General features: G+C 43.3%; 1 protein-coding gene across 2 annotated transcripts in view; it reads right to left on the bottom strand.

Annotated features, from left to right (window-relative positions):
- The window catches only part of EIF2AK4 (eukaryotic translation initiation factor 2 alpha kinase 4), a 546,008-nt gene that overhangs the window by 35,795 nt on the left and 483,688 nt on the right, over nucleotides 1–26,525 (bottom strand). Inside the window, exon 37 of one of the 2 annotated variants that reach the window (XM_029600187.1) lies at nucleotides 3,578–3,622. The exons of the other annotated variant lie outside the window; for it this stretch is intronic. Coding sequence (XP_029456047.1) covers nucleotides 3,578–3,622 — 45 coding nt within the window. The remainder of the gene's footprint in view (nucleotides 1–3,577; nucleotides 3,623–26,525) is intronic. 2 annotated transcript variants of the gene reach the window in all.

Here is a 26,525-nt window from a genome sequence, read left to right as displayed (position 1 = left end):
TGGTGAATAAAACGGAAAATGTCATAATGCCTCTGTATCTCTGCGTGGTGAGACTGTACCTTGAATACTGTGTACAATTCTGGTCGCCACATCTAAAAAAAAATATAGTTGTGATGGAGAAGGTACAGAGAAGGGCGACCAAAACGATAAAGGGGTTGGAACAGCTGCCCTATGAGGAAAGACTAAAGAGGATAGGACTGTTCAAGCTTGGAGAAGAGATGGCTGAGGGGGGATATGATAGAGGTGTTTAAAATCATGGGAGGCTTAGAACGGGTAAAAGTGAATTGGTTATTTACTCTTTTGGATAATAGAAGGACTAGGGAGTACTCCATGAAGTTAGCATGTAGCACATTTAAAACTAATCAGAGAAAGTTCTTTTTCACTCAACGTACAATTAAACTCTGGAATTTGTTGCCAGGGGATGTGGTTAGTGCAGTTAGTGTAGCTGGGTTGAAAAAAGGATTGGATATGTTCTTGGAAGAGAAGTCCATTACCTGCTATTAAGTTGATGTTGAAAATAGCTACTGCTATTACTAGTATCAGTAACATGGAATAGTTTTTGGGTACTTGCCAGGTTCTTATGGCCTGGATTAGCCACTGTTGGAAACAGGATGCTGGGCTTGATGGACCATTGGTATGTCCCAGTATGGCATGTTATGTTCTTAAATAGTCTAGCTGAGATAAGACTAATACATATGTCACCTTTTTCAAAGCATCTATATATAATATCAGTTTCAATTGTTTTATTAACTTCAAATTCAAATATACTTTTTTTTTTAAACCACTGCAGTTACCTGCCTTTCCATATTCATCATTGAATATAAACTTACACCCAAGGACTTTACTTCTATCAACCAATAGGGAACATTGTGACATTTTTCAAACAAGCGCTGGTTTTTATCATGGTTTTCTGCATGTCAGTTTTATTTTCCACTTTTGGCACGTGTTTTGGGCTTACCGTGGATTTTTAGTACTGGTTTGATTTGCATACCATTAGTTTACTGTGAGTGAGGCTGTGTGTTTTTAGTGCGTATGTTGCGTCTGTGGACTCTTGGTCCAAGGCAGGATTGACGTAACCCGCAGGGAGGAGACCTGCAGGTTCCTACCGTCGGCAGGCGGACCGGGTGAAGCAGAGACTTAATGAGAGCTTCACCTATACAGCCCTCGTTCCCCTCAGGTTAAGCCTTTGGGTGCTGGGGCCAGCAGGTCTTAGGTGGGGTCTCTGCGAATGGTAGAAGAGGTGGTTCTTGGATAACTGTGTCATAGGCAGGTGGAGGCAAGAGGAGTCCAAGGTCCAGGAGATGGTGAGAAGCAGGTGCGGTCAGGAGAATCCGAGATAAGGCTGAGGTCAAACCAGGTATCTGTCCGAGGGAAGAAATGAGACAGATAGGCAGGGCAGGCAAGCAACTTGGAGGAAGACAAAAACAGAAGACAAGGTACTGGAAATGAAGACAAGACAATGAGAGCAACACGCACTACTTCAGGAGTAGGTGGACCTGTTGCTGAGGCAATGAGAGGTCAAGAGGGCCTTTTAGGCCTGAGTGAAGTCATCAGGAAGCACCATTGGTCTTTTCCTGACATGGGTCCTTTAAATACAGCAGTGTCGGGCACACACGTGCCTTAGGAGGAGCACAGCAGGAGTGAGTTGGCTGCGTCCTGCCATGAGGTGAGCCAGTGGCATGTTGTCATGAAGAGGAGCAGCGCCCTGCTGCGAAGAGCAGGTCATTGCGTTTGGGGGCCCAGCCAGAGAGGTGAGGGTGGCAGTTCGTGGGGTTAGCCCGCAGACCACTGAATGCAACAGCATGCGCTTGAAAAATCGGAGTAAAAATGTTGCATATGTTTTTCTGTGGATTTTATTTCATCTGTCTCAGACTGTGCTGAATACCAGTGTGTGGGGTTAGGAGGGACTAAATCATTGGGAGTAGTGAATGGCAGTACGTGAGAATGGGATGTCACATTGAGTGGGTAAATTTCATGAAGCATTGATGACTCTTTCTGTATTTGAAAAGTATCATTTTTTAAATGTTTGCACTAGGAAAATCATACAAACTTAATTTTACTAACTATCAGATGTGAGCCAGAAGATTGCAGACAAAAATAAAACCTTTTAGGTCTAACAGGATACACAACTTATCCTTAATACCGTATTTTCCGGCGTATAAGACGAGTTTTTAACCCCTGAAAATCTTCTCAAAAGTCGGGGGTCGTCTTATACGCCGGGGGTCGTCTTATAGGGCGAATAATTACCATATTTTTCGCTCCATAAGACGCACTTTTTTCCCCCAAAAGTGGGGGGAAAAATGTCTGCGTCTTATGGAGCGAATATAAAAAAAAATAAAAATCTAACAAACCCCCCCCCACCCTCCTGACCCCCCCAGACCTGCCAAATTAATTTACTACAACCCCCTACCCTCCTGACCCCCCCCAAGACCTGCCAAAAGTCCCTGGTGGTCCAGCGGGGGTCCAGGAGCGGTCCAGGAGATTGCTCCCAGACCGCTCCTGGACCCCCGCTAGTAGTAAATTAATTTGGCAGGTCTGGGGGGGTCAGGAGGGTGGGGGGTTGTATTTAATTAATTTGGCAGATCTTGTGGAGGGGTCAGGAGGGTGGGGGGGTTGTATTTAATTAATTTGGCAGGTCTTGGAGGGGTCAGGAGGGTGGGGGTTGTATTTAATTAATTTGGTAGGTCTTGGGGAAATCAGGAGGGTGGGGGAAGCTGAGGGATTAGTTTTAAAGGGTCGGGGTGGGTTTTTTGTTTATCGGCTCGAGCACAGCCGATAAAAAAAAAACCCGATCGTGCTGGACGAAAAAAAACCCACGATGTGAATCGGAACCAGAACCGATTCCGGTTCCGGTTCCGATTCACGTCTCTATTACCGGTACCTCCTTCTCTGCCTCTCAGATCTCGCACATGCACGTCTGCGCCGCTTCACTGCAGTCCTCAGGAGCGAGATCTGAGAGGTAGAGAAGGAGGTACCGGTAATAGGATACAAAGGTGGGCCAGAGGGATGCGTTACCGCTCTGATAGTCTTGGAGACAGGGAGGGCTGGGCAAGCAGGGAAAGCTGACCAATCCAAGCAGGATTTGTATACAACAACCAGCCAATCGCCGGTAAGGTACATCGCTTGCCGTGATTGGCTGGTTGTTGTATACTGGGTACCACATACAGTATGGTTATGTAGTGACACAGAAGGGTAGTCTTATACGGCGAGTGTATCCCAAACTCTACATTTTAACTGGAAAAGTTGGGGGTCGTCTTATATGCCCAGTCGTCTTATACGCCGGAAAATACGGTATATATAAACTCTTGTCTCTGCATAATATATTGACATATATTATAGCAGACACTTCTTTAACCAAGCAGGCATTGTACAGAATTATACCTGCATCATCATTAATCTAGAATCAGTTCCCAACTCTACAGGCTCAAAGGGCAGCTACCGATTCACAGTTGAATCTGACAAAACTACAAACCCATCACGTCATCTGAGATCTTTTGTTTCAAGATAGCTTTACACACTAGCACCAATCTTTTTCAAGAGTGAACAGGAATGGATATAATAATGGTATATTACTCACCTCTAATGACATAAAATTTAAGATTGTTTCTTTGGGCAGATCAACCTAGAAAAGCATAGAAGTAGATGATATCAATATTATGTATTTAAAGCTATGCTGCAAAGTACACCGAGAGCTATGGAAAGGCAACTTTTCCAAGTAGTAGAAAAGCAAGGTTGTTTACTTACAACATGCGTTCTTTGTACAGCAGTTTCTGCTGTCACATCAAGAGTCAGAAGCCAAACAATAATAGGATTTTAATACGTAGATAACTGTACATCACAGCTAGGTAAATCTCTTCTATAGAGGTTGGCCTCATATAGTCCTGTGATGCAGCTATGGCCCTGACATTATGGGTCATCATCATCATCATTTATTTATTACACATTTTTTCAGCCAGCATGTTCAAAGTACATGGAGGTAAGAGAGAACTGGAACTCAAGAACAGACTGGAGCTGCATGGAGGTAAGAGTGAACTGGAACCAGCTGGAGCTGCATGAAGGCAAACAGGAAACAAAGTAACACTGGAAAAAATACTAGGGCATGGACAGGCTAAGACAGGACAGGACAAGGACTACACAGAACATGGAACAGGAAAGCCAAAAGGCTACAGAGCAGAAAGGCCCTGAGGGGCAAGACAGGGAAAGGCCTAGAGTCAGGAGAAACCTAGGGAAGCCTCAGACTAGACCAGAATTCAGGAAGCAACAACCAGCTGGTTTGTTAAATCTGGTATAACATAGTAAATCATACTGTTGATGATTACTATAAATGCAAACAATAGGCCGGGGGGGGGGGGGGGGGGGGGGGGGATGTGTCACAGGAGGATTCCAGGTATTGTGGGTACCGAGTTGGGGAAGGGTGGTGTCTACACCTCCAGAGTGGCACAGGAGGGCAGGACAGAATGGAGTTAGACTAGGCAGTCTGGTTAGGCTGGAGCAAGGGATGATATACAGGCTGTACTGAAGCTTGGGAACGAGTGCAGACTGGACCAGAGCTCAGGGACAGAGTGCAAGCTGGGCTGGAGCTGCGTGGAGGTAAGAGAGAACTGGAACTCAGGAACAGACTGGAGCTGCATGGAGGTAACAGTGAAATGAAACACAGGAACCAACTGGAGCTGCATGAAGGCAAGCAGGAAACAAAGTAACACTGGGAAAAATACTAACTAGGGCATGGACAGACTAAGACAGGACAGGACAAGAACTACACAGAACATGGAACAGGAAAGCCAAAAGGCTACAGAGCAGAAAGGCCCTGAGGGGCAAGACAGGGAAAGGCCTAGAATTAGGAGAAACCTAGGGAGGCCTCAGACTAGACCAGAATTCAGAAAGCAGAGACAGACCTAGTATCAGGAAGAGGCTTAGGAAAACCTCAGCACTAGGCCTGAACAGAGCTGAAGGCCAGGAGGCCACAGGACAAAAGCAGAAAGCCAAAAGGCCACAAAGCAGACTGGGAACAGAGGTACCTGAAAGGCCTCAAAGCAAAACAAGTCAAGGCTATAGACAGAAGCACCAGAGGCCATGAAGCAAGACAGCGAAAAGGCCAGAGAAGACAACAAGGTAAGGGTGGCTAGAGCAAGGATCTGAGTAAAACTTGATGCTGAAGCATTGAGGCAGAGGTGAGACAGGTTTAAAAAGGATTGGGGTCTGGGCGTGGTGCAGGCAGGCAAGACAAGCTTGACCAGCCAGGGGAATGAGCTCTTGGAGGTCCCCTGGTGGCACAGAGACTGTAGGACTGACTATAGCTAGGAACCAGGCACGTGCTGGAGAGTGCAGTTCAGAATTGGGTTCACCAGAGTCCTCTGGTGGAGGAGAGGCCGCAAAGCAGTTGGAAGCCTTAACACAAGGGTATGGTGTTATAAAGAATTTGGTTGATTAGTAGGCATAAAGAACAACATAATTAGTTAAATAGGGAACATTTATAACTACAAATTATCCATTCAATTACTGTATACAATTTCTAATTAGGGTTTAATCATATTATACTTAATTGACACAGTGCCACAGGCTTTTCTTTGGTGTGTCAAGAGATCAGAGGATCTTGACAGGGTCAAACTGGCTTAGGAAAAAGTAAAGGATACATAACCTGCTACCTAATTAGTGTTCTTTTGATTAGCTGCTTTGAAGACAATTATTGGCTGGGGGTTCTGAGAAGGGGGTGGAAGGGGTCTGAAGAGCACTGATGAACTGAAAAGGTTCAAACAAAAGCCAATTAATATCTAGTTGTGAGGTAATGAAGCTTTAGCCAGCAGGCCCACATTCCAGCAAACAATCCATTGAAGGTAGGCTAATTGTAGTTGGAGACATGGCAGGAGATATGGACTGGGAAATTTCATGCAGAGCAGTATTTGATAATTTAAAGCTTTGGTGGAAGATCAATCCTTTCTGACTATCTGCTTTGAGGACACAAATTCTGCTTTCAGTATTAATGTAGACAGGTAATAAAGCGGTGCTGAAGGTTAATTATTATTTAGGAAAAGAACTGGGATACATTCTGAGTATAAAGTTACAAGGTAAAAAGCTATGCAGATTTAGAGTTCTGGCAGATGCACAGTGGGGGGAAGCCCCCCCCCCAGTGAGCTATACTATGTGGAGCCATTTCTCAATGGGAAAGGAAGCCTTGCAAGTTTGTTGAAAGAACTGCTGCTTGTTGACAATTACTATATTTTATACAAGATAAATCAGCTTCACTATTGGTATTAAGTAAATATACAATTATATAAATTTGGTGGCATAGGCAGAGTGCCACAGCAGCACACCCCCCTTTCGAAGCTAAGTAAGCAATCATAAGAACATAAGAACATAAGAAATTTCCATACTGGGTCAGACCAAGGGTCCATCAAGCCCAGCACCCTGTTTCCAACAGAGGCCAAAACCAGGCCACAAGAACCTGGAAATTACCCAAATACTAAGAAGAACCCATGCTACTGATGCAATTAATAGCAGTGGCTATTCCCTAAGTATAATTGATTAATAGCCATTAATGGACTTCTCCTCCAAGAACTTATCCAAACCTTTTTTGAACCCAGCTACACTAACTGCACTAACCACATCCCCTGGCAACAAATTCCAGAGCTTTATTGTGCGTTGAGTGAAAAAGAATTTTCTCCGATTAGTCTTAAATGTGCTATTTGCTAACTTCATGGAATGCCCCCTAGTCCTTCTATTATTCGAAAGTGTAAATAGCCGAGTCACATCTACTCGTTCAAGACCTCTCATGATTTTAAAGACCTCTATCATATCCCCCCTCAGCCGTCTCTTCTCCAAGCTGAACAGCCCCAACCTCTTCAGCCTTTCCTCATAGGGGAGCTGTTCCATCCCCTTTATCATTTTGGTCGCCCTTCTCTGTAACTTCTCCATTGCAACTATATCTTTTTTGAGATGCGGCGACCAGAATTATACACAGTATTCAAGGTGCGGTCTCACCATGGAGCGATACAGAGGCATTATGACATTTTCCATTCTATTAACCATTCCCTTCCTAATAATTCCTAACATTCTGTTTGCTTTTTTGACTGCTGCAGCACACTGAGCTGACGATTTTAAAGTATTATCCACTATGATGCCTAGATCTTTTTCCTGGGTGGTAGCTCCTAATATGGAACCTAACATCGTGTAACTACAGCAAGGGTTATTTTTCCCTATATGCAACACCTTGCACTTGTCCACATTAAACTTCATCTGCCATTTGGATGCCCAATCTTCCAGTCTTGCAAGGTCCTCCTGTAATGTATCACAGTCTGCTTGTGATTTAACTACCGTACTCTGAATAATTTTGTATCATCCGCAAATTTGATAACCTCACTCGTCGTATTCCATTCCAGATCATTTATATATATATGGAAAAGCACTGGTCCAAGTACAGATCCCTGAGGCACTCCAAGTACAGATCCCTGAGGCACTCCACTGTTTACCCAATCGTCCTAAGGCAAACAAAACATGCTCCGCTTTGGTTTGTGTATTTGTGCACCTTCAAAATTTTGCAGTTGCCTATGTTGCTTATGCTAAATCTGGGCCTGACAAAATAGGAGATGAAGGCATCAGGTCTGTATGCATATATGTGTATGTAACCCCACAAGTGCGACTATAAACTTGGTCTCTTCGGGCTAGTGACCCTGGCTATCTCTTTCATTGCCCCCTTTCCCTAGGGTGTGATTCCCTAAAATTTGGGGAAGAAAGGGTTGCTTTCTAGTTGCAGTGCAGAGGTGGCTAACTTCCTTCCTTCCTTGAATTCCCTGGATGAGGTGAATTTCTAAGCGCTATGTTGCTTATGCTAAGTTGCCTATGTTGCTTATGGACCGAAGCCGATAGGCGGAAGAGAAGTATTAGCCCCAGAGGGGGAAATAGACGTTATATCTACTGATAGTCCTAATTTAACAGCATTCTTGGAGGCCTCAGTGGATGATATCCAGTCTAGAGCCACATTAATAGTGGTGTTTAGCCTGGAACAGGAAAAAAATCTGGTACTTCAAAAGTACTTCGGGAATAAAGAGTTTAGTTTTTGTGATCAGAGAATGCAAGTGTTTCCAGATGTTTCAAAATCACGCAATCAAGGCGGAAATAGTTCTTACTTTTGAGACAGAAAGTATTGGCCCTTGGGGCCACCTTCTATCTCAAATTTCCTTGTAAATGTTTGGTTACCTTCCAAAAAAACAAATTTGTTTTCTTAGAACCTACCCACCTTGAAGTTTTTCTTGCAGATAAGGGTGGACAGGACATAGTAACAACCCCCTAGTTTGGGAGTAAATAACTGGCGAATAAATATAGGCTCATCTCCTATTAGATCATGTTATGATTTTGTCTTCTAATGTATTATTTCCTTGGATGGTTCCCCTATAAAGTGGGCTGATGTATTTGAATTTACATTTTGTCTATGTTGCGAGAGCCGCAGTGAAAGTATTTCTGGTTTGAAGAATTGATGATGTAAATCAAAATTTTCTTTATTTCGTTTGCATTGTAAAATGTTTAAGAAATTTAATAAAGTATAAATTAAAAAAAAATAACTTCTTCTGGTTCTCAAAAAGGAAATAACACTAGAACTGCCTCTTGCAATGGGTCACCACCACTTCTGGAACAGGATTTCCCTATCCCTCAGCAACCTGAACACAGGGTTCTCCATTCCCTGAGTCCTGGAAAGGCCCAGGTGTCCAGCAAGTTCCTATCAATTAAAGTTCAAAATGCCAAAATAGTCCCTGGCAACCATTCTGCACCTTGTGAGAAGAGTACAGCAGTGGAGCCCTCGACGTGCCCTGAAGGATCCCAGGCAGGATGGAGAACAGACCCCCCAAGTAGGCCAAAAATGTAATTCAGGCAAAAACCTCAAACCTTCCTCTTAAACTGCCATCTTAGACTGCCCCCAGAGCTTTTAGTGGAGCTCTGCTATAAAATCTCTGCAAAGGATATCCATTCTAGCACCCTTAATGGGAGAGGCTGCCAACGAATGGATCATCCCCTAATTACCTCTCTTACTAACTGCACTAATTTGACTTGTCCTGGGGCTTACTGGTAACCCAGAAAGGTGCCCGAGTTACATGATTATAAGGCAGGTATTCCCATTTAGTTACCGTAAGTTATCAACAAAGGTTAAGCAGTCTTTTCCATTTGGGACTGGAAGTTACTGTGGTGTGTGTGCGCACACAGAATAAAGCAGTCCTTTACAGTTTGGCACAGGTAATCACAAGCATATCTGAGCTCAGGCTCAGGCTTTTTTGCTGCAATACACAATAGTAAGCTGCATCCTATTTGTGAGATAAACAAAGGTACAAAAATTCCCTTCAACACATTCCAGCATACTGCTACAGCTGCTATGAATGATGGGATTTACATGTTTGAGAATAACTGTTTTGTTTACAGCAATATGTTTTAACTTGCGCATATACGCATATAATTTGTGGCTTTTAAAATACGCATTATTCATGCGTGGCCCACATACTTGTGTATATGGGCCTTTTAATGCGAGCAATGCTTTTAAAATTCACCTTCTAATGAGAATAGAAATTTCTCCTCAGACTTCCGGCAATGACGCAGAGCTGAGTCAATGTCTCCTGTCAGTGGCAATATATTAGTTTTCTTTTTGTAACTGGACTTTGTGTATTTTCGATGGATAATATTGTTTCTTATGTATGGACAACTCTGTGATCAAAAATGCACAGAAATGTCACCTAGGCAGAAAAGAACTGGAGTCACTAAGAATATGCTAGCTGAAGATAAGATGGCATTGGAACTGGGGACTATTGTGGAGGCGATCTCAGAGACCTTATAAAAAGAGCTTATGCGGGCAGGCGTGGTAGTAAACGATATAAACTACAGAAGTTGCTTATCCTTATAACAGAGACATGGCTTTATGAGCACGACACAGATATTAAACAACCTCTGTCCAGAAGGTTTCATCCCCATCTCACAACCCCGTCCCACTCGAAGAGGAGGAGGATTACTAGCTATCAACAAATCCTCATTATCCCCTTGCAAGAAAATCATTACAAAAAATGAAACTTCAATAGAAATTATTTTAATCTCCACCACCATATTGAACTTATGTCTAATATACAGTCCTCCAGGTATACTTGCTAACCACTTATCCTCATTTCTAGAAACAATTGTAACTTTACCATGTGGCCTATCCAACATTACTGCTGGTGACTTCAATTTACATTTCAATAATCAACAATCACAATCCTCAGTAACAAATCTAATAGATGTGTTATCTGGTCTCAACTTATCAACACTAATTAATGAACCTACTCATAAAATGGGAAACACTAGATCAAATTTGCTATTGCTGCTGAAATCATACCAGTGCTCTGGTCTGATCACTTCCTAATAAAACTATCTGAACAATACAAACCAATGAAAAACACTAATTCTAGATCTGATTATACTAATCAAATACTAACAAAATGTAAAAATATTAACATTGATGCATTTATTGAATCCATAACACTTACAATAAACCAAAACGTTTATTCTGATGCTACTGCAATGTTATCATACTGGGATAAAACCATAGAAGAGAGCATAAATATCTTAGCACCTTTAAAAACATACAAAAAAAAACTTCAAAAGTTACATCACCATGGTATTCTGATTCATTAAAAACTTTCAAATGAAAACTTCGTAATTTAGTACGTCGGTGGCGAAAAAATCCGTTACCAGCACGCAAACAAGCATACTATACATACTTGCAACAATATAAAAAAGAAAGAATAAAAGTAAAGAAAGAATACCATGCATCTAAAATTCAGACTGCCAATGAAAACCTAACAGTTCTATTTAATATCGTGAGAAGTCTAACGACAACACCATATAATACATCCCAATTAGCAACTGATGAATTATGCAATAACACAGCAAACCATTTTGAAAAGAAAATATTTTAACTGAATTTGCCACATTACCTATTCCTAATTCGACCCTGCCACAAGCGACCTGTTCTTTATCGGATTTCAGTAAGATAAATAAAAACGATATAATTAACATCCTAATATAATCTAAACCTTCCAATAGTCCATTCAATCCTTGCTCTGGTCATTTACTAAGGGATACCAAAGAATATATTGCTCAGTCTCTCTCTAACATAGAAAATGCCTCATTGTCAATAAGGTATTTTTCCTGCATCCCTGAAAAAGACATCAATTACACCAATACCAAAGAATAAAACCCAAGACCCACAAGATGTATCAAACTACCATCCTATTGCTACACTTCCATCAATGGCCAAAATCATCAAATCTGTTGTACTCCATCAGCTATCAGACTACATACAAGACACCAATATCTTACATGCTAACCAACACGAATTCAGAAAAGGACACAGTACTGAATCTTTACTTCTTTCATCATTTGACAACATTCTAAAAGGATTCAACTCAAATACAGATTACATCATGGTGCTGCTTGATATTTCGGCAGTGTTCGATACTTTAAATCACGACATACTAATGTTAAACCTTAAACAAACAGGAATCACAGATACTGTTCTACAAATATTCACTTTCTTCATATCAGAACGTCCCCAAAGAATAATAATAGGAATGTCAAAATCTAACTGATATACTACCAGATCTGGAGTTCCACAAGGATAATCGCTCTCTGTGATTCTTTTCAACATATATCTACTACCACTATGCCATTTACTATCCGGACTCAATTTATCTTTAAAAATTTACGCTGATGACATTCAGTTCATCATACCATTCACCCATTCTTGGAAAAATACATTTTCGCTATTACATCTATACCTAACTACAATAAAAATTTGGTTATCCCACAGCAGACTAAAATTAACCACAGCAAAAACCGAATTACTTTTCTTATCCACGATGCCTGACTCACCTCACCAACCGCCCAAAACCTTCACTTTTGAATGACAAACACTAACATAAAATCATACATTAAAAATCTAGGTATGGCTATTGATTCTAGACTATCTAAGTCTAACAACATATCAGCATTGGTAAAGAAATCCTTCTACAAACTCCATATGCTAAGAAAACTTAAACTACTACTATAGCCATCAGATTTTCGATCCGTAACACAAGCACTCATCCCAAGTTTAGACTACTGTAACTTTCTATACATAGGATTCCCAGCCTCCACTATTCATCCACTTCAACTCATTCAAAATTCCACAGCCCACTTATTATACAATGTATCCTGTCGAGATCATATCACTCCAATACTACATCATCTTCACTGGTTGCCAATATCCTACCGAGTCACATATAAGATTCTTACAATGATTCATAATCTACTTTACAACCCAACCACAATATGGCTCTGCACCGTACTACAGATTTATAAACCAACTCAACAACTGCGATCAATAGACAAATGTAACCTTCAGGTACCCTCAATAAAATCTGCACACTTAGATCTAACTCGTAGACGAGCATTCTCAGTAGCAGCCCCAACTCTTTGGAACTCCATCCCCGAAGAAACCCACTTAACATCTAATACAAAAGAATTCAAAAAGCTTCTTAAAACATACCTTTTCACTTTAGCATACAAAATTAGTTAACAGACTTACATACATAGTTCTCAAGATAACATTTTTATCAGCATGTCTTATTGATATTGTAAATTTATGTATTTTAACGTACTTAATTTGTTTGTAATGTTATCCTATTTATTATGTATGTTATATATGTAAATCACTTAGATGGTCAGTTTTCTGCCCATACTGCAGTATATAAAAACATAAATAAATAAATAAATAAATATAAATAAGTTGCAATCTTCCCTTGACTAGCAGAATGATACGATGAAACATAATAACGTTATTATATCTACTGCTGAACAAAAGGTTATGCAGTATAATGACTGCCTCGATTCTCTACTGTCTCTGAGCCGTGCAACAAGAACCGTATACCTGAGGACAAATTTAATGATTTGGAGAATCATAGTTGCTGGAATAAAATCTGGAATCTTGGCTTGCCTGAGGCTATACAGGGTGAAGCTCTTCTCTGTCTTTGTGAAACATGGCTTCCGGAGGCACTGGGAGTCAATGTGCAGGAGAGCCCAATCTTAATGGAGTGGGCATATTGAGTAGGCCCCAGTGCTCCAACTACAAAGACGCCTTGCCAGGTTATTGTGAAGTTTTGAAACTTCACTGACAAGATGAAACTGTTAACTACTCTTCAGAAATCTGGAAAGCTAAAGTATGAAAATAAAGCAGTTGCTTACCTGTAACAGATGTCCTCTGAGGACAGCAGGATGTTACTCCTCACACATAGATGACATCATCCTCTATAAGCATGCTCAGGCATGCATTATACCACGCGAGGTCCCTTTTGCTCATCCCACTCAGAAAACCTCCTCCACTTCAGGCCATAGGACTTTCTGGTGGAAGACTTTCTGGAAGCAACAAGGACACAAGACACATCTTCTGAGAGATTAAGGAGTTGCAAAATCAACCTCTCAACATCCAAGCTGTGAGCAATAGGGCATGAAAGTCGGAATGTTGCAACCTGCCCCGATCCTGGGTGATGAGATCTGAGGAAGTCCCCAGTCTGATCTGTTTTTGGATGGACAACTCACAAAGGAATGGAAAACAGAACTGTCTCAGCCAAAGAGAATCATAATCCTTTTGTCCTCCTTGAGCATCTACAAAGTTTTTGCCACTAGCAGAGCTGAAGGATATGCATACAGGATACCCTGGCCCCAAGGAAGGGCAAAAGCATCTGAGGCTAGCTTGCCATGTATCCTGTGCATAGCTCAGAACTGAGGAACCTTCCAGTTCCAAGGGGCTGTGAAGAGACCCACATCTAGGCATCCCCAGAGATGGAAGAGCCAGGTCACAACCCTTGGTCCAGAGACCATTCAGGGGGTCTAAAGTAGCTGTTCAGCCTATCCGCTATCCCATTCTCCATACCAGCTAGATATATGGCCCTGAGTACCACACTGTGGGAGAGGTCCATGAACATATCTGGGTTGCCTCTTGACACAAGAGGTAAGAGCCTGTACCTCCCTGCTTGTTAACGTAGTACATCGCCACCTGTTGTCTTTCTCGATCAACATGACATTGTTGGACAACCGATCTCTGAAAGCCTACAGTGCATACCTGATCACCCGAAGCTCCAGGAAGTTGATTTGACAGAGATATTCCTAAGCAGACCAGAGACCATGGGTGCTGAGCCCATCTACATGGGTTCCTAAAACAGAGTGAATGTATCTATTGTCAGGATAATTTGAAACTGAGGAATTTAGAAGGACACCCCCCTGTTCCAAACTGGAAATTTTCTGCCACCAGGCCAAAGCGTCCTGGAGGGACAGAGTGACTCAGATGCTGAATAGCCTGAAGCTACAGAGTCCGCTGGGCTCTCCACATGTGCAGGTGTGCCAAGGGAGTAACAAGTACTATTGCAGCCATGTGGCCCAACAGTCTCAACATGTGCCATGCTGAAACCTACTGGCTCTTTTGAATCTCCGCTTCGATGGTCATCGAGATGATGGTCCGATGTCATATCAGGTCCAATTGAGGTGACGGGTTGAGATGGGACTTGGAACAGTTGATGACAAACTCTAGCAACTCCTACACCCGGATGGTCGAGCACATGGACCCTTCAGCCCCTGCCTGAGAGATGCTCTTGACCAGCCAATCGTCTAGATAGGGGAAAAATGTGAATTCCCAGTCTGTGAAGGTGCACTGCCACCACGGTCAGACATTTTGTAAAAACCCACATGGCAGGCACTAGCCCAAACAGGAGAATGCATTACAGTAAGTGCTGTTTTCCCACCACTAAACAGAGATACTTCCACTGGCTAGGAAACATCTCAATGTGTACGTATGTGTCTTTGAGATCGGGCAAGCATAGCCAATCCCCTTTTTTTTGTTTTGCAGAAAAGGGATCAAGGTGCCCACGAAACCATCTTGAACTTTTCTCTTTTTAGAAACTTGTTCAAGGCCCTTAGGATTAGGATGGGATGTAGTTCACCTGTTTCTTTGGAATTGGGAAGTACTGGGAGAAAGATCCCTGCCTTCTTGGCCCTGGTGGAACAGGCTCAACCACTCTGGCCATTAAAAGGGAGGACAGCTCTGACATGAGCACTTCCTAATGTGCTACCGTTCCCCAATTTGGACGGCGATCTGGTGGGCACCCAATAGGTTTAATTTGTACCTAGTCCTGGGGGAATTCTGCGCTACTGCGGAGCACAGAATTTGCGCAGAATTCCCCCCCCTGCGTAGAATTGCCAAATTCTGCGCAGAAAATACCAGAGGAGACCCCGGCATGCTGCGAATGGAGTGCATCTCGCGTGTGCTGCGTGATGCGCTCCATTCGTAGTGAAGATGAAATCCATGGCGCGCTGTTCGCGGTGAAGATGGAAGACCCTGGTGAGAGAGAATGTGTGTGTTTGTGTGTGTGTGTGTGTGTGTGTGAATGAAAGAGGAGAGGGAGAGGGGAAGGGGAGGGTGAGAGAGAGTATGGGAGGTAAGAGAGTTGGGGGATGCTTTAGTGTGGGTTTCAGAGAGAGGGAGCCTATATGAGGGGAAGGGGTGAGGGGGAGGGGAGGGTGAGAGAAAGCAGGAGGGTGTGAGAGAGAGCATGGGAGGGGATGTTGGAGTCTGGGTTTCAGAGAGAGGGAGCCTATATGAGATTGTGAAGGAGTGTATATGTGTGTGAGAGAGATTGGGAGTTCATGTGTATAAAAAATGGATTGTATGTATGTGAGGGTGCTAGCTTGTGTGAAGGGATTGTGTATGTGTAAGAAAGAGCTTGTGTGAAGGGGTGCGTGAGAGAGAGACATTGGTAGCCTGTATGAGGATGTATGTGTGAGAGAGAAAGGGAGCTTGTGTGGGTGTGTATGCAAGAAAGAGGGCCGTGTGTGTGTGTGTGTGTGTGTGTGTGTGTGCGCGCGCGAGAGAATGAGGGAGCCTGTAGGAGGGTGTGTGTATTTGTATTAGACAGAGGGAGGCATGTGGGTGAGTGAGGGAGGGACAGAGGGAGCCTGTGTGAGGGGCAATACTGAGAACAGGGTCAAAGTCTGGGACTGGCAATAAAGTGGAAGGAGTTGAGCCTAGAGGTGGAGGCGAAAGATACTAGCAGATGGAGGAGTTGGGGCTTGAGAGGACAAAGTGGCCAGGGGAGTAGGGAGAGCGAGTAGAATGGACATCTTACAGTGAATTTCTAGGGAAATTCTGCTCAAAATATTTAAAATTCTGCATCTTTAATTAATAACTTTTTTCTGTATTAATTTAAAATGTATTAAAGACTGTCATGTAAATTGTGTTATTTTGACCAATATAAAGTTTGCAGAATTTTAAATTTTTTTGCGCAGAATTCCCCCAGGAGTTATTTGTACCCTCTGTGAATAATGTTGAGAATCCACAGGTCCGAGGTTATACTGGGTTACTGGCTTACATAGAACCGCAGCCTGCCCCCAATCGGGAGGTTCGACATCACGGGTTCAAGGGTTTTGGCTACGCTATTGCCGACCCAGTCGAAACTCCGTCTCAGGAATTGAAGAAGCACTGTCAGGGGTTTTGGAGTCCTCTGCTTCTTTGGGTGGCTACGAAGAGCCTACTGCTGCTGAAGGAAATGAGATGTTGGGTGTCTCCTTGCGCGGAAGAAAACTTCCTTGGACCAGATCTCAAAGATCTCCTGGGTCCTGAGTGCCAGCAGTCAGCTGCTAAAGCACTGTGTGGTTATCACAAATTTAAGCCAATGCACTTTATCTCCAAAGATATTCTCTCCTGTGCAAGGCACATCAGCAAGTCTTTCCTGTACCTACTGATGGAGATCTGAAGACTGCAGCAAGGGGAGTCTGTGGGCACTGATCCCTGCAGTGGAGACTCTTGATGCCACCTCAAAAACATTGTAGATCGAACAGACCCTGTGTTTCCTGCACTCCAGGCCCCAAGTGCACCAGTGACAGGTCAGTGTCTTGCTGCTGCTGAAGCAGCTGCTTGGCCACCTCCTGCATATGCTTCAGGATGTCCTGCATGTATTGGCCCATGAAGTGCTGGTAGGCCGCTATGCAATGAGCATAGCTCCTTGAAATACCTTCCTACCAAGTTTGTCCATGGCCCTCAGATCCTTTCCCCGGGGGCACTGAGGAATGAGTACAGAGTTGCTTGGCCTTCTTGAGAGCAGATTCAACCATGGCTTATTGATGTGCACCTGACACTTGTCAAATCCAGGAGTCTTTGGGATAAATCACGTCCACCATCTTATCAATGGGAGTCACCGAGTAGCAGCACTTCCAAGATCTCCTTAGGAAGCTCCATGTGCTGGAAAATATCCAGCATCTTGAGCCAGGTATCCTCCTCCAATCTCCAATGTAAATGGGATGGCTTCCTCCATCAACCAGACAAAACCTGCAAAGGTGATATCCTCTAGAGGAGACTTCATGTTGCCTGTGGAAGAAGAAGGGTTGGAGGGAAGTTCATCCGATGCACCATCTGAAACATATGAGGAGCCTTCCCCACAGAGGTCATAAGGATTACCATCACTGTGATATGTGTGCCTGAGCTCGAGATCAACATGGAGACGGCAACTGACCCAGAATCCTCTGCTAGCTTAGCCTTTCTGGCTAGGTGAACTTTAAATGCCTTACTGAGCCTGACCTGGAGAAATTCCAAGGACATCTGGACAGCAGTTGAAGCTGGCGACAATTTGTGATGCCTAATTATAGGGTCACAAGAGCAGAAGGCAACAGTTAGAACCCCAGGCAAGAATGTCATTACAGGGGCATCGGTAACAGGGGCATCTGTAAACACAGTCTAAGATGTAACGATTGCCCTGAACAGCAAGATTTTAACAGAACAAAGGATTATCTAAAGAGTGATGGTAAATGGGCCCCAACTTGGAGAACTGGTCAGGGTAATGTAGGGAAACTCAATTATGCTGTTGACATGATAACCTATGTAAATGATACTCCAGGTGGTCATGCAACTTAAGAATTTCTGATCTAGTACTGTATTGTATTTTACCTATAAAAAAAGGATCAGTTCATACAACAAGATACTGGTTGGTCAGTTTGTCAGAGAAATGGCATCCAGCATCTCCCAAGAATAATTATATTGCTCAATAAAAAATGATACTTTCTACAGAAAACGTCATAAGTGTGTTTGGCGCATAACTGTCACTGACAGGGGATGGATCCCAAAGTGCTCAGTCTTCAGCCAATGGTATAGGAACTGACTCGGCTGGCTGAAGGGCTGATGCAATAAGGGCGCATAGAAAGCGGGTGCTGAACAGTCAGCGCCCGCTCTCTTAACGCACACGTGGTGCCCCAAAGGCGACCTTAGCACCTCCTTCCTAGCACGACCTGCCGCAGCTGCCTCACTGCCAGTAATGAAAACGGCCCCCAAGTTTATCGGTGGCCATTTTCATTACTGGCAGATGGCTGGTTATGAAAACCGAGGCCGAGTTTACCGGCATCGGTCTTCATAACTCGGCGGTCTGCAGAGTTATTTTATTTTATTTACTTTAATAAAGAAGGACAGAAAAGCAGTTTTTTCAGCTTTTCTGTACTTCTTTTCAATGCCCTCAGCTATTAACACCTTCTCCAGGCAGGCGTTAATATCTGAGCGATAAATGTGCGTCTGAGATGCACATTTATCTTTTTGCATTGGGAGTGCATGAGTAATAAGCTCATTCACATGCATTTGCACTTGATGAGCGCTCTCTCATTCACTCCGCGTTAGACGCGCGTTAAATAGATGCTAATCCCCTTATTGCATTCGGGGATTGATTAGCGCCTATTTTACCCGCGTCTAACTGCTCGTTAAGAGTGCACTCAGCATATTGCATCGGCCCCTGAGTGAGCTTGGACCCTGACACCAATCCTGCTACCAAGAGAGCTTCCTCCTCCAAGGAACTGGGGATTACCACAGGATCAGTCAGTGATGGCTTCGATGCTCCGATGGACATCGATGCCAACCCTGGGCACAGACACCAGTGAAGGTGTTGGTGGCACTCTGATACGCACATACAGGGAGCCAAGCAGTGACTCGAGGAGTGACGGTGTCATGGATTGTGAGTTCTTTGGTCTGTGGCAAGATTGGTTAATCTATACTGGCAAACCAGCTTAGGCCCCTGCCAACAGCAGGCAGTCACACTCACGCAGAGACAAGGAATACGCAGCACCTGTACCAGACTCTTCCCCTCCTGCAGATTAAGCTCTTGGGTTCTGAGGCTGGCAGGACATAGGTAAGGGTCCCGTAGGGTGTGATCAGGCAGCATCAGTAACAAGGCCAAGATCAGGGCAGGTAGAGAGCAGACACATTAGTATCCAGGCTGGATTCAGGCCAAGCAGAAATCAGGCTGGGGTCAGGTAACCAGAAAAGTGTCTGAGAGGCAGGGGCAAGGGATGAAGAGACAAGGCACAGGCAGGCAAGATAAGGGCAGGAACAGACAAGGCACGGAGAAGACAGACAAGGACTGGAACAGGCCAAGGCAAGGAGCAGGCGAGGAGCTGGAAGAAGCCAAGGCTGGAATAGGAATGTAGCAACATATACTACAGGATATGCATGGCAGGGGACCTGTTGCTGAGACACTGGCTGATGGAACTAAGCTTCCTTATATACTAGAGCTGAGACATCATCATCAGTCAATTCCAAAAGGAAATGTTGGCTTCATGGTCTATAAAAGGGCTACACGAAGTGTAAGTGGTTTCAACTAGGACCTAGGATGCAGCATGCTGCAGGAAGCTCTGCCAGAAGCACTTGAGGTAAGGGATTACAGTCAGCGCTGGGCTCAGTGCTGTTGGTGCACAGACATTAAGGAATTGCAGCACCTTTCTCCATGGCTTGCTGCACTTGCTTCTCCAGCTCATCCTCGAAGACTGCAAACACCAAGACTGACTGGGATCCAGGAGGCATGACCAGATCCCTCTTCGGAACCAAGAGGAGGATGGTGGTGGACATTAGGACTTGTGGAGGCCATGGCAAACTCCTGGGAACCATGAAGGACTGGTGCTCCTCACCATGGGGTCATGTCTGGGGCATTGTGTTCAAGGCTGGTGCATCCCTGTGCCCAGTACCATGCATTGAATGGAACTGATGCCAATGCTTCTTTGGCTTCCCTCAATCCTTGGTGCCAAGGTCAAAGATGATGAATAGGTCTTTGATCTGATAACTCATTTCCAGAGTCCATGATAGTCATTCATGCCAATGGAACTGATTGCCCCACTGACGTCAATGGCTCTATGGCCATCGGTGTGGCTCCGAGGTCCTTCGATGTTGATGCATCAGTCTTCCAGAGCCCGAAGAGCTGGTCCATCTTCTCCATCTTCTCCAACCAGGCCCGTCGTCCTTTACGGATCATCTGAGAGCACTTGCTGCAACCCTGGACATGTAATGTCCCCAGGCAGAGAACACATCTATCAGGTAGACATAGTTCTCCCACACTAAAGGCACCGCTGGAACCCTGACGAGGACATATTGTCATGAAATAAAAGGGATGCAATATCAAATTCGTCAGTAGTGGCTATTGATAGCCAGTGGGCACAGAGCACACTGCCTCCCCAAGAGTTCGACCTGAAAAGAAACTTACTAAAATGTTGAAAACCCTGAGAACTGGGAGGACTCCACATCAATCACATAATCTCGACAACGCTCAAGCCAGGGCAAAAAACAGCAAAAAACTCCCGATAAAGGAGAACTAAAGAGAGACTAGACTCAACCGTGAAACACCAGGCTCCATGGAAAAGAAAAAGCTGAGGGGACCCCGCATAGTGTAATGTATGCCTGAGCATGTTCATTGAAACTCAGTCAAAGTTCTAGCAACTTTGACATAAGTTTTCCATGATGGGCTGTATCAGATGTCACCCATGCATGAGGACTGACACCCTGCTTGTCCTCAGAGAATTTACTCTTGCTTTTTCTTGACTGTTCAGCACAGGTTCTGGCGCAATGCAAAGAAGTGTTGCCCTATACACCCAACTGTTCCAGCATGGTATTAGATTTTCACTCTAGTTCCCAACACATTTTAAAGTGTTTCACCTATGGAGAAGCTAAATCCTTTGCTCATAAGGAGGAGAACAAACGTTTTCTGGTTAGCTTGCCAGAATAGTACAGGCTCTTTTTTGTGTTCATTCTAAAAGCTACACTGCCGTATGTTGTGTTGAGTATAGGTGAAGTGCCTTCATTTATTTTTCCTTTTGTCTCTGAGCATATAGTAGAGAAACTGACTTCCTTGCTCACCAGATAAGATTATCAGTCTCTTGGCCAGTTGAGCATGGCTGAGCTGATTTTTTTTTTTCCATTATACAAGCTGTATTGCTGGTGAAGGGCTTTTGTTTGTTCCTCCTTGTACCTCTGTACATTTGGTAGAGAAACTGACTTTCTTGCTCACCAGACAAGACTATCAGCTTCTTGTTTTTCATTTTACAAGCTGCACTGCTTTGTTCTGTAATGAAAATTGGTAAGGAGCTTTGGTTTACACTTCATTTTACTTTTGTTAACCCTGTGGAGAAACTAATTCCTAACTTACTCAGATGAGATTGCAAATTTTTGGAAACGTTTCAAACAGTTGCACTGCTTATTTTTTGTATTTATTTTACCAGTTCCATTCCCTTGTTTTGTGTCATGTGTTGGTGCAGACTTTGACTATTCTTCATTGTATTTTCATGCATTTACTGGAGAAACTAAATCTGATCACCGAGCTAGGAATATATGCTTTTTGTTTTGTTTCAAATGGCTGAGTTAACAGCCTTTATTTTCTTCTCATCATATCTCTGTACAAAGTAATGTTCTTTGTTTTCTATGCTCAATGCGTTAATTTTTTTGCTAGTGCTTGGAATGTTTTTGGGATGTCTGCATCTTTGTTCTTCAGGTCCTGGAATTAGGCTGCTGACTCTAAGTCCCTTTAATTTGCATGGGAAGAGAAGAAGAGTGCAAGACATGACTCTCATGGACTTGTGGAAAAAGTTATGGTTCCTGTATGTTTTTTAGGCAGCAAATGGATTACTTTTTTTTTTTTTTTTAGGGAGGGGGGAGAAGGGTTTGGAGTGCATGTATATGGTATGCTTGTGAATGTGTGTGGGAGTGCTTGCATGTTAAAACTTTCCATGGTGTTGTATTTGTATTTGAGTCAGGATCTGGTTGGTATATTCATGGTTAGGGAAGAATTTAGATTGAGGAATTCTCTCCCTGTATTGTTTATCATGTAAGAACATGCCATACTGGGTCAGACCAAGGGTCCATCAAGCCCAGCATCCTGTTTCCAACAGTGGCCAATCCAGGCCATAAGAACCTGGCAAGTACCCAAAAACTAAGTCTATTCCATGTTACCATTGCTAATGGCAGTGGCTATTCTCTAAGTGAACTTAATAGCAGGTAATGGACTTCTCCTCCAAGAACTTATCCAATCCTTTTTTAAACACAGCTACACTAACTGCACTAACCAACATCCTCTGGCAACAAATTCCAGAGTTTAATTGTGCATTGAGTAAAAAAGAACTTTCTCCGATTAGTTTTAAATGTGCCCCATGCTAACTTCATGGAGTGCCCCCTAGTCTTTCTACTATGCGAAAGAGTAAATAACTGATTCACATCTACCCGTTCTAGACCTCTCATGATTTTAAACATCTCTATCATATCCCCCCTCAGCCGTCTCTTCTCCAAGCTGAAAAGTCCTAACCTCTTTAGTCTTTCCTCATAGGGGAGCTGTTCCATTCCCCTTATCATTTTGGTAGCCCTTCTCTGTACCTTCTCCATCGCAATTATATCTTTTTTGAGATGTGGCGACCAGAATTGTACACAGTATTCAAGGTGCGGTCTCACCATGGAGCGATACAGAGGCATTATGACATTTTCCGTTTTATTCACCATTCCCTTTCTAATAATTCCCAACATTCTGTTTGCTTTTTGACTGCCGCGGCACACTGAACTGATTTCAATGTGTTATCCACTATGACACCTAGATCTCTTTCTTGGGTTGTAGCACCTAATATGGAACCCAACATTGTGCAATTATAGCATGGGTTATTTTTCCCTATATGCATCACCTTGCACTGTGCATTACCTTGCACTGTATCTTTTTTTCAGTTCTTTGCTGGGAATGTTTGATTTGACGATGTGTTCTTTTAACATAGACAGCCCGAATTCCCTTATTAAAAGAAAAAAAAATGTTAAGTGCACTAAGGAGACATTGGGCTAACATTGTCTTTCTCCAAGAAATGCATTTGGATGATTCTGCACACCAGAAACTGAGCCAGGAATGGGTAGTGCAATGTTATTTCTCTTCTTTCTCCATGTGCCAAAAGGGAGTTGCTATTCTTGTCAACAAAATATACTCCCTTTCAGTTTGAACAACAATTATCTGACACTGAAGGTAGATATATGAGTGCCTTTGCTGAGTAAAAAAGTGTTATTTGCCAGAACATATGTGCCAAATACCTATTCCAATTGCTTCTTTGCTCATCTATTGTCTAAATTGGTTCCATGGGATGATTATTCGATCATATTGGGTTGGGAATTTAATGTTACTGACAACCCATCTCATAGACTGTAAACCAGTCAAAACCCCTAGAAAACAACAATCTGATACTAGGTAGGTTTCTTGTGTCATGGGTTGAATCTTTTTGACTCCTGGATATTTAAACACTTGGAGGATCAGGAGTATACCTTTTACTCTGTGGCTCATAATGTATACTGTCATTTGGATTATATTCTCCTTTCTACTACTTATTTCAATAAGGTACGCTTTAGTAATTTGATTGATCTACCCTTTTCAGATCATTTTTTTGTTAAAACTCTATTAACACTGATATCAGATAGGACAAAATTCAATACTTGCAGGATGTCTTCACTTTTATATCAGGATAAGATGTTTGTGAGATTTTTACAGGATAAATAAATAATCTAAATATTCTCAGCTGAATTCCCTTGACAACGTGGGACCTACTATTTACTGGAATATGGTTAAAGCTGAGTTGCGAGGTCATATTATTGCATACAGTGCACCCAGTTCAGAGAGAGAAATCAGAAAATTGGTAATTTGCGTTCTAGATTTTCTCGTTTGAAACATTTATTTATTTTAATTTTTTTTTACAATTTTTATTCAGGAATGGCACATAGTACAAGGATATTTACAATCACACCGGAAATCAAGCAAGTAATACACATCAATATAACAGGTCACGGCTCTGAGACACAAAAAACACCTGAATAGAAACATTTTTGATAATACCCTCTCACGCCCCCGCCCCTTTCCCCTCCCATCCCACGTCACGGAGAGCTCAGGAAGGTAAACCCAAAAAGAAACGTAAGGTGAATGTCCATTGCCTAAGATAATCCAAAACAACAAAGTCCCGAGGTGTATCCTACGACCAGCTTAAAGAAATCCAGTTGTTGGTAGAGATTTCCACTGCAAGTAAAGTCACCAAGCTGCTTCAAATCGACCCATCCTGCCCAACTGAAGTGCAGTCAGCTTTTCCATGAAGTACAGCCAGTGGAGTCAGCATAAGACACATTCAAAAGTAGGGGGCAGAGATGACATCCAATCACGTGCTATTGTGCCCCTCATCACCTGCAATACTGCTCACACAAAAAGACGCTGGAGGGCTCAGGGATCTTTAAGATAGTAAAATTCAAAAGCGCAGTGCGAGGAGTGAGTGCAATGGGAGGGGCTCAACAGTTGCGTAAACCAGTTTTCAACAGTACGCCAAAGTGTGTTAAGACTAGGGCACAACCACCACATATGCAGGAAATCCCTCCTGTAGACTACACCCACGCGTGGGGTACATTTTATGTAGTTTGACCGGAGTGTAATGCCAGCGAAAAAGTAGTTAATAATTAAGTTCCAGAGTCCAGGCTGAAATAGAACTGCTACTGGTGGCATGGAAACAAACATTCCACTCATCGGGGGATAAGGGCCCCATTAGGGCCTCCTCCCAGGCCTTCATAAATTTAGTCGCAGGGTCCTTTTGTATAATTAGTACAGCATACAACTTAGATACCACCCGTCTAGTCTTATCAGCAGAATCGTAAAACCCCTCCAATAGGAATTTCCCCTTGAGTAAATCAGCCTTCACCTCAGGCTTAAAAAGAAAATGGTGAAGTTGTAGGTAGGCAAAATAATCATGTGAGGTCAGGGAATGCGACTGCTGAAGATCTGCAAAGTCTGTCATAACACTCCCCCTCCAAACCTGGCGAAAAGTACTTAATCCTCTCTCTGCCCAGACGCCAAATGCTTTACTCTCCCCTCCCGCCGGAAAACCACAACAGCGCCGGATGGCTGTGGAAAAAAATAGCGTCGACACCCCAAAAAGTGTGACCTCCATTTCCACCACACAGATATCGTACAAGCAGTGCAGGGAGAGATTTCAGCCAACCGGGTGTGTGGTTTAACAGGATCCCAAAACCGCTCACTCAAAAGCTCATCAGCCAACATTCCCTGTTCTATAGAAACCCACTGCTTACTTTGATTAGTGTTGTGAAAATCAACCACCGCTTTCAACTGGGCGGCTATGAAGTACTTCTGAAAATGTGGAACCCCCAGTCCACCATGCCGTTTAGGGAACCCCTCAGTCCACCATGCCGTTTAGGCAGATAAAGAACGAACCAAGCCACCTTGAGGGGAACTACACAGGGTAAAGCTTGAAAAAAATATCCAACTTTGGGTAACAAAGTCATTTTGATGGCCGCCATACGTCCTAACCATGAGATAGTAAAATGATCCCACTTAGCCAGGTCGGCCTCCAGCCGTGTAAGTAAAGGGGGGTAATTTAATGAGAATAAATCACTATAATTAGAACTAATCGAGACCCCCAGGTATTTAACCGCCTGTTTTGCCCATTGAAAAGGGAAAAGTTCTTTAAGTGTGCTCAGGGAGTCCTCTGGTAGAAATATTGGAAGAATTTCTGACTTAGCAGTGTTGATCTTAAAACCAGACACTGCACCATAGGCCACAATATCATCCACAACCGCCGAGAGGGAAACCTCAAGTTTGGTGAGAGTAAACAATATATCATCGGCATATAATGCAATCTTGTGATGCTCTCCCCGATACAGACTCCCCAAACCACCTGGTTCTGTCGGATATGCTCCGCGAGAGGCTCCACACAAATAGCAAAGAGCAACGGAGATAAGAGGCAACCCTGACGTATACCCCTTTGTACAGAAAAAAAAGGAGAGTAACCCCCATTCACCTTAATGCAGGCAAGCGGATCTGCATACAGGGCGCGCACCCAACTGAGAAAGCGAGTATCAATCCCCATTTTAGACATTACCTTAAAAAGGAAGGGCCAATGTACGTGATCAAACGCTTTCTCAGCATCCACCCCCAGGAGGACCGAAGGGCGTTTCATCCTTTTAGTAATGTAAACAAGTTTAACTATTTTCCGGATGTTATCATCAGTCGTGCGTCCTGGGATAAAGCCACCCTGGTCAGGATGTATTAACAAATGTATAATAAGATTCAATCGTTTCGCCAAGATCTGGGCCAAGATTTTAAGATCCATATTCAAAAGGGAGATAGGCCTATAAGAGCCGCAAAAGGAGGGGTCTTTCCCGGGCTTAGGGATAACTG

Source organism: Rhinatrema bivittatum, chromosome 4 (assembly GCF_901001135.1).
Source record: "Rhinatrema bivittatum chromosome 4, aRhiBiv1.1, whole genome shotgun sequence".
Classification (NCBI taxonomy): Eukaryota; Metazoa; Chordata; class Amphibia; order Gymnophiona; family Rhinatrematidae; genus Rhinatrema; species Rhinatrema bivittatum.
The sequence above is the reverse complement of the archived record's forward strand: the minus strand, read 5'-3'. Positions and strand labels throughout refer to the sequence as shown.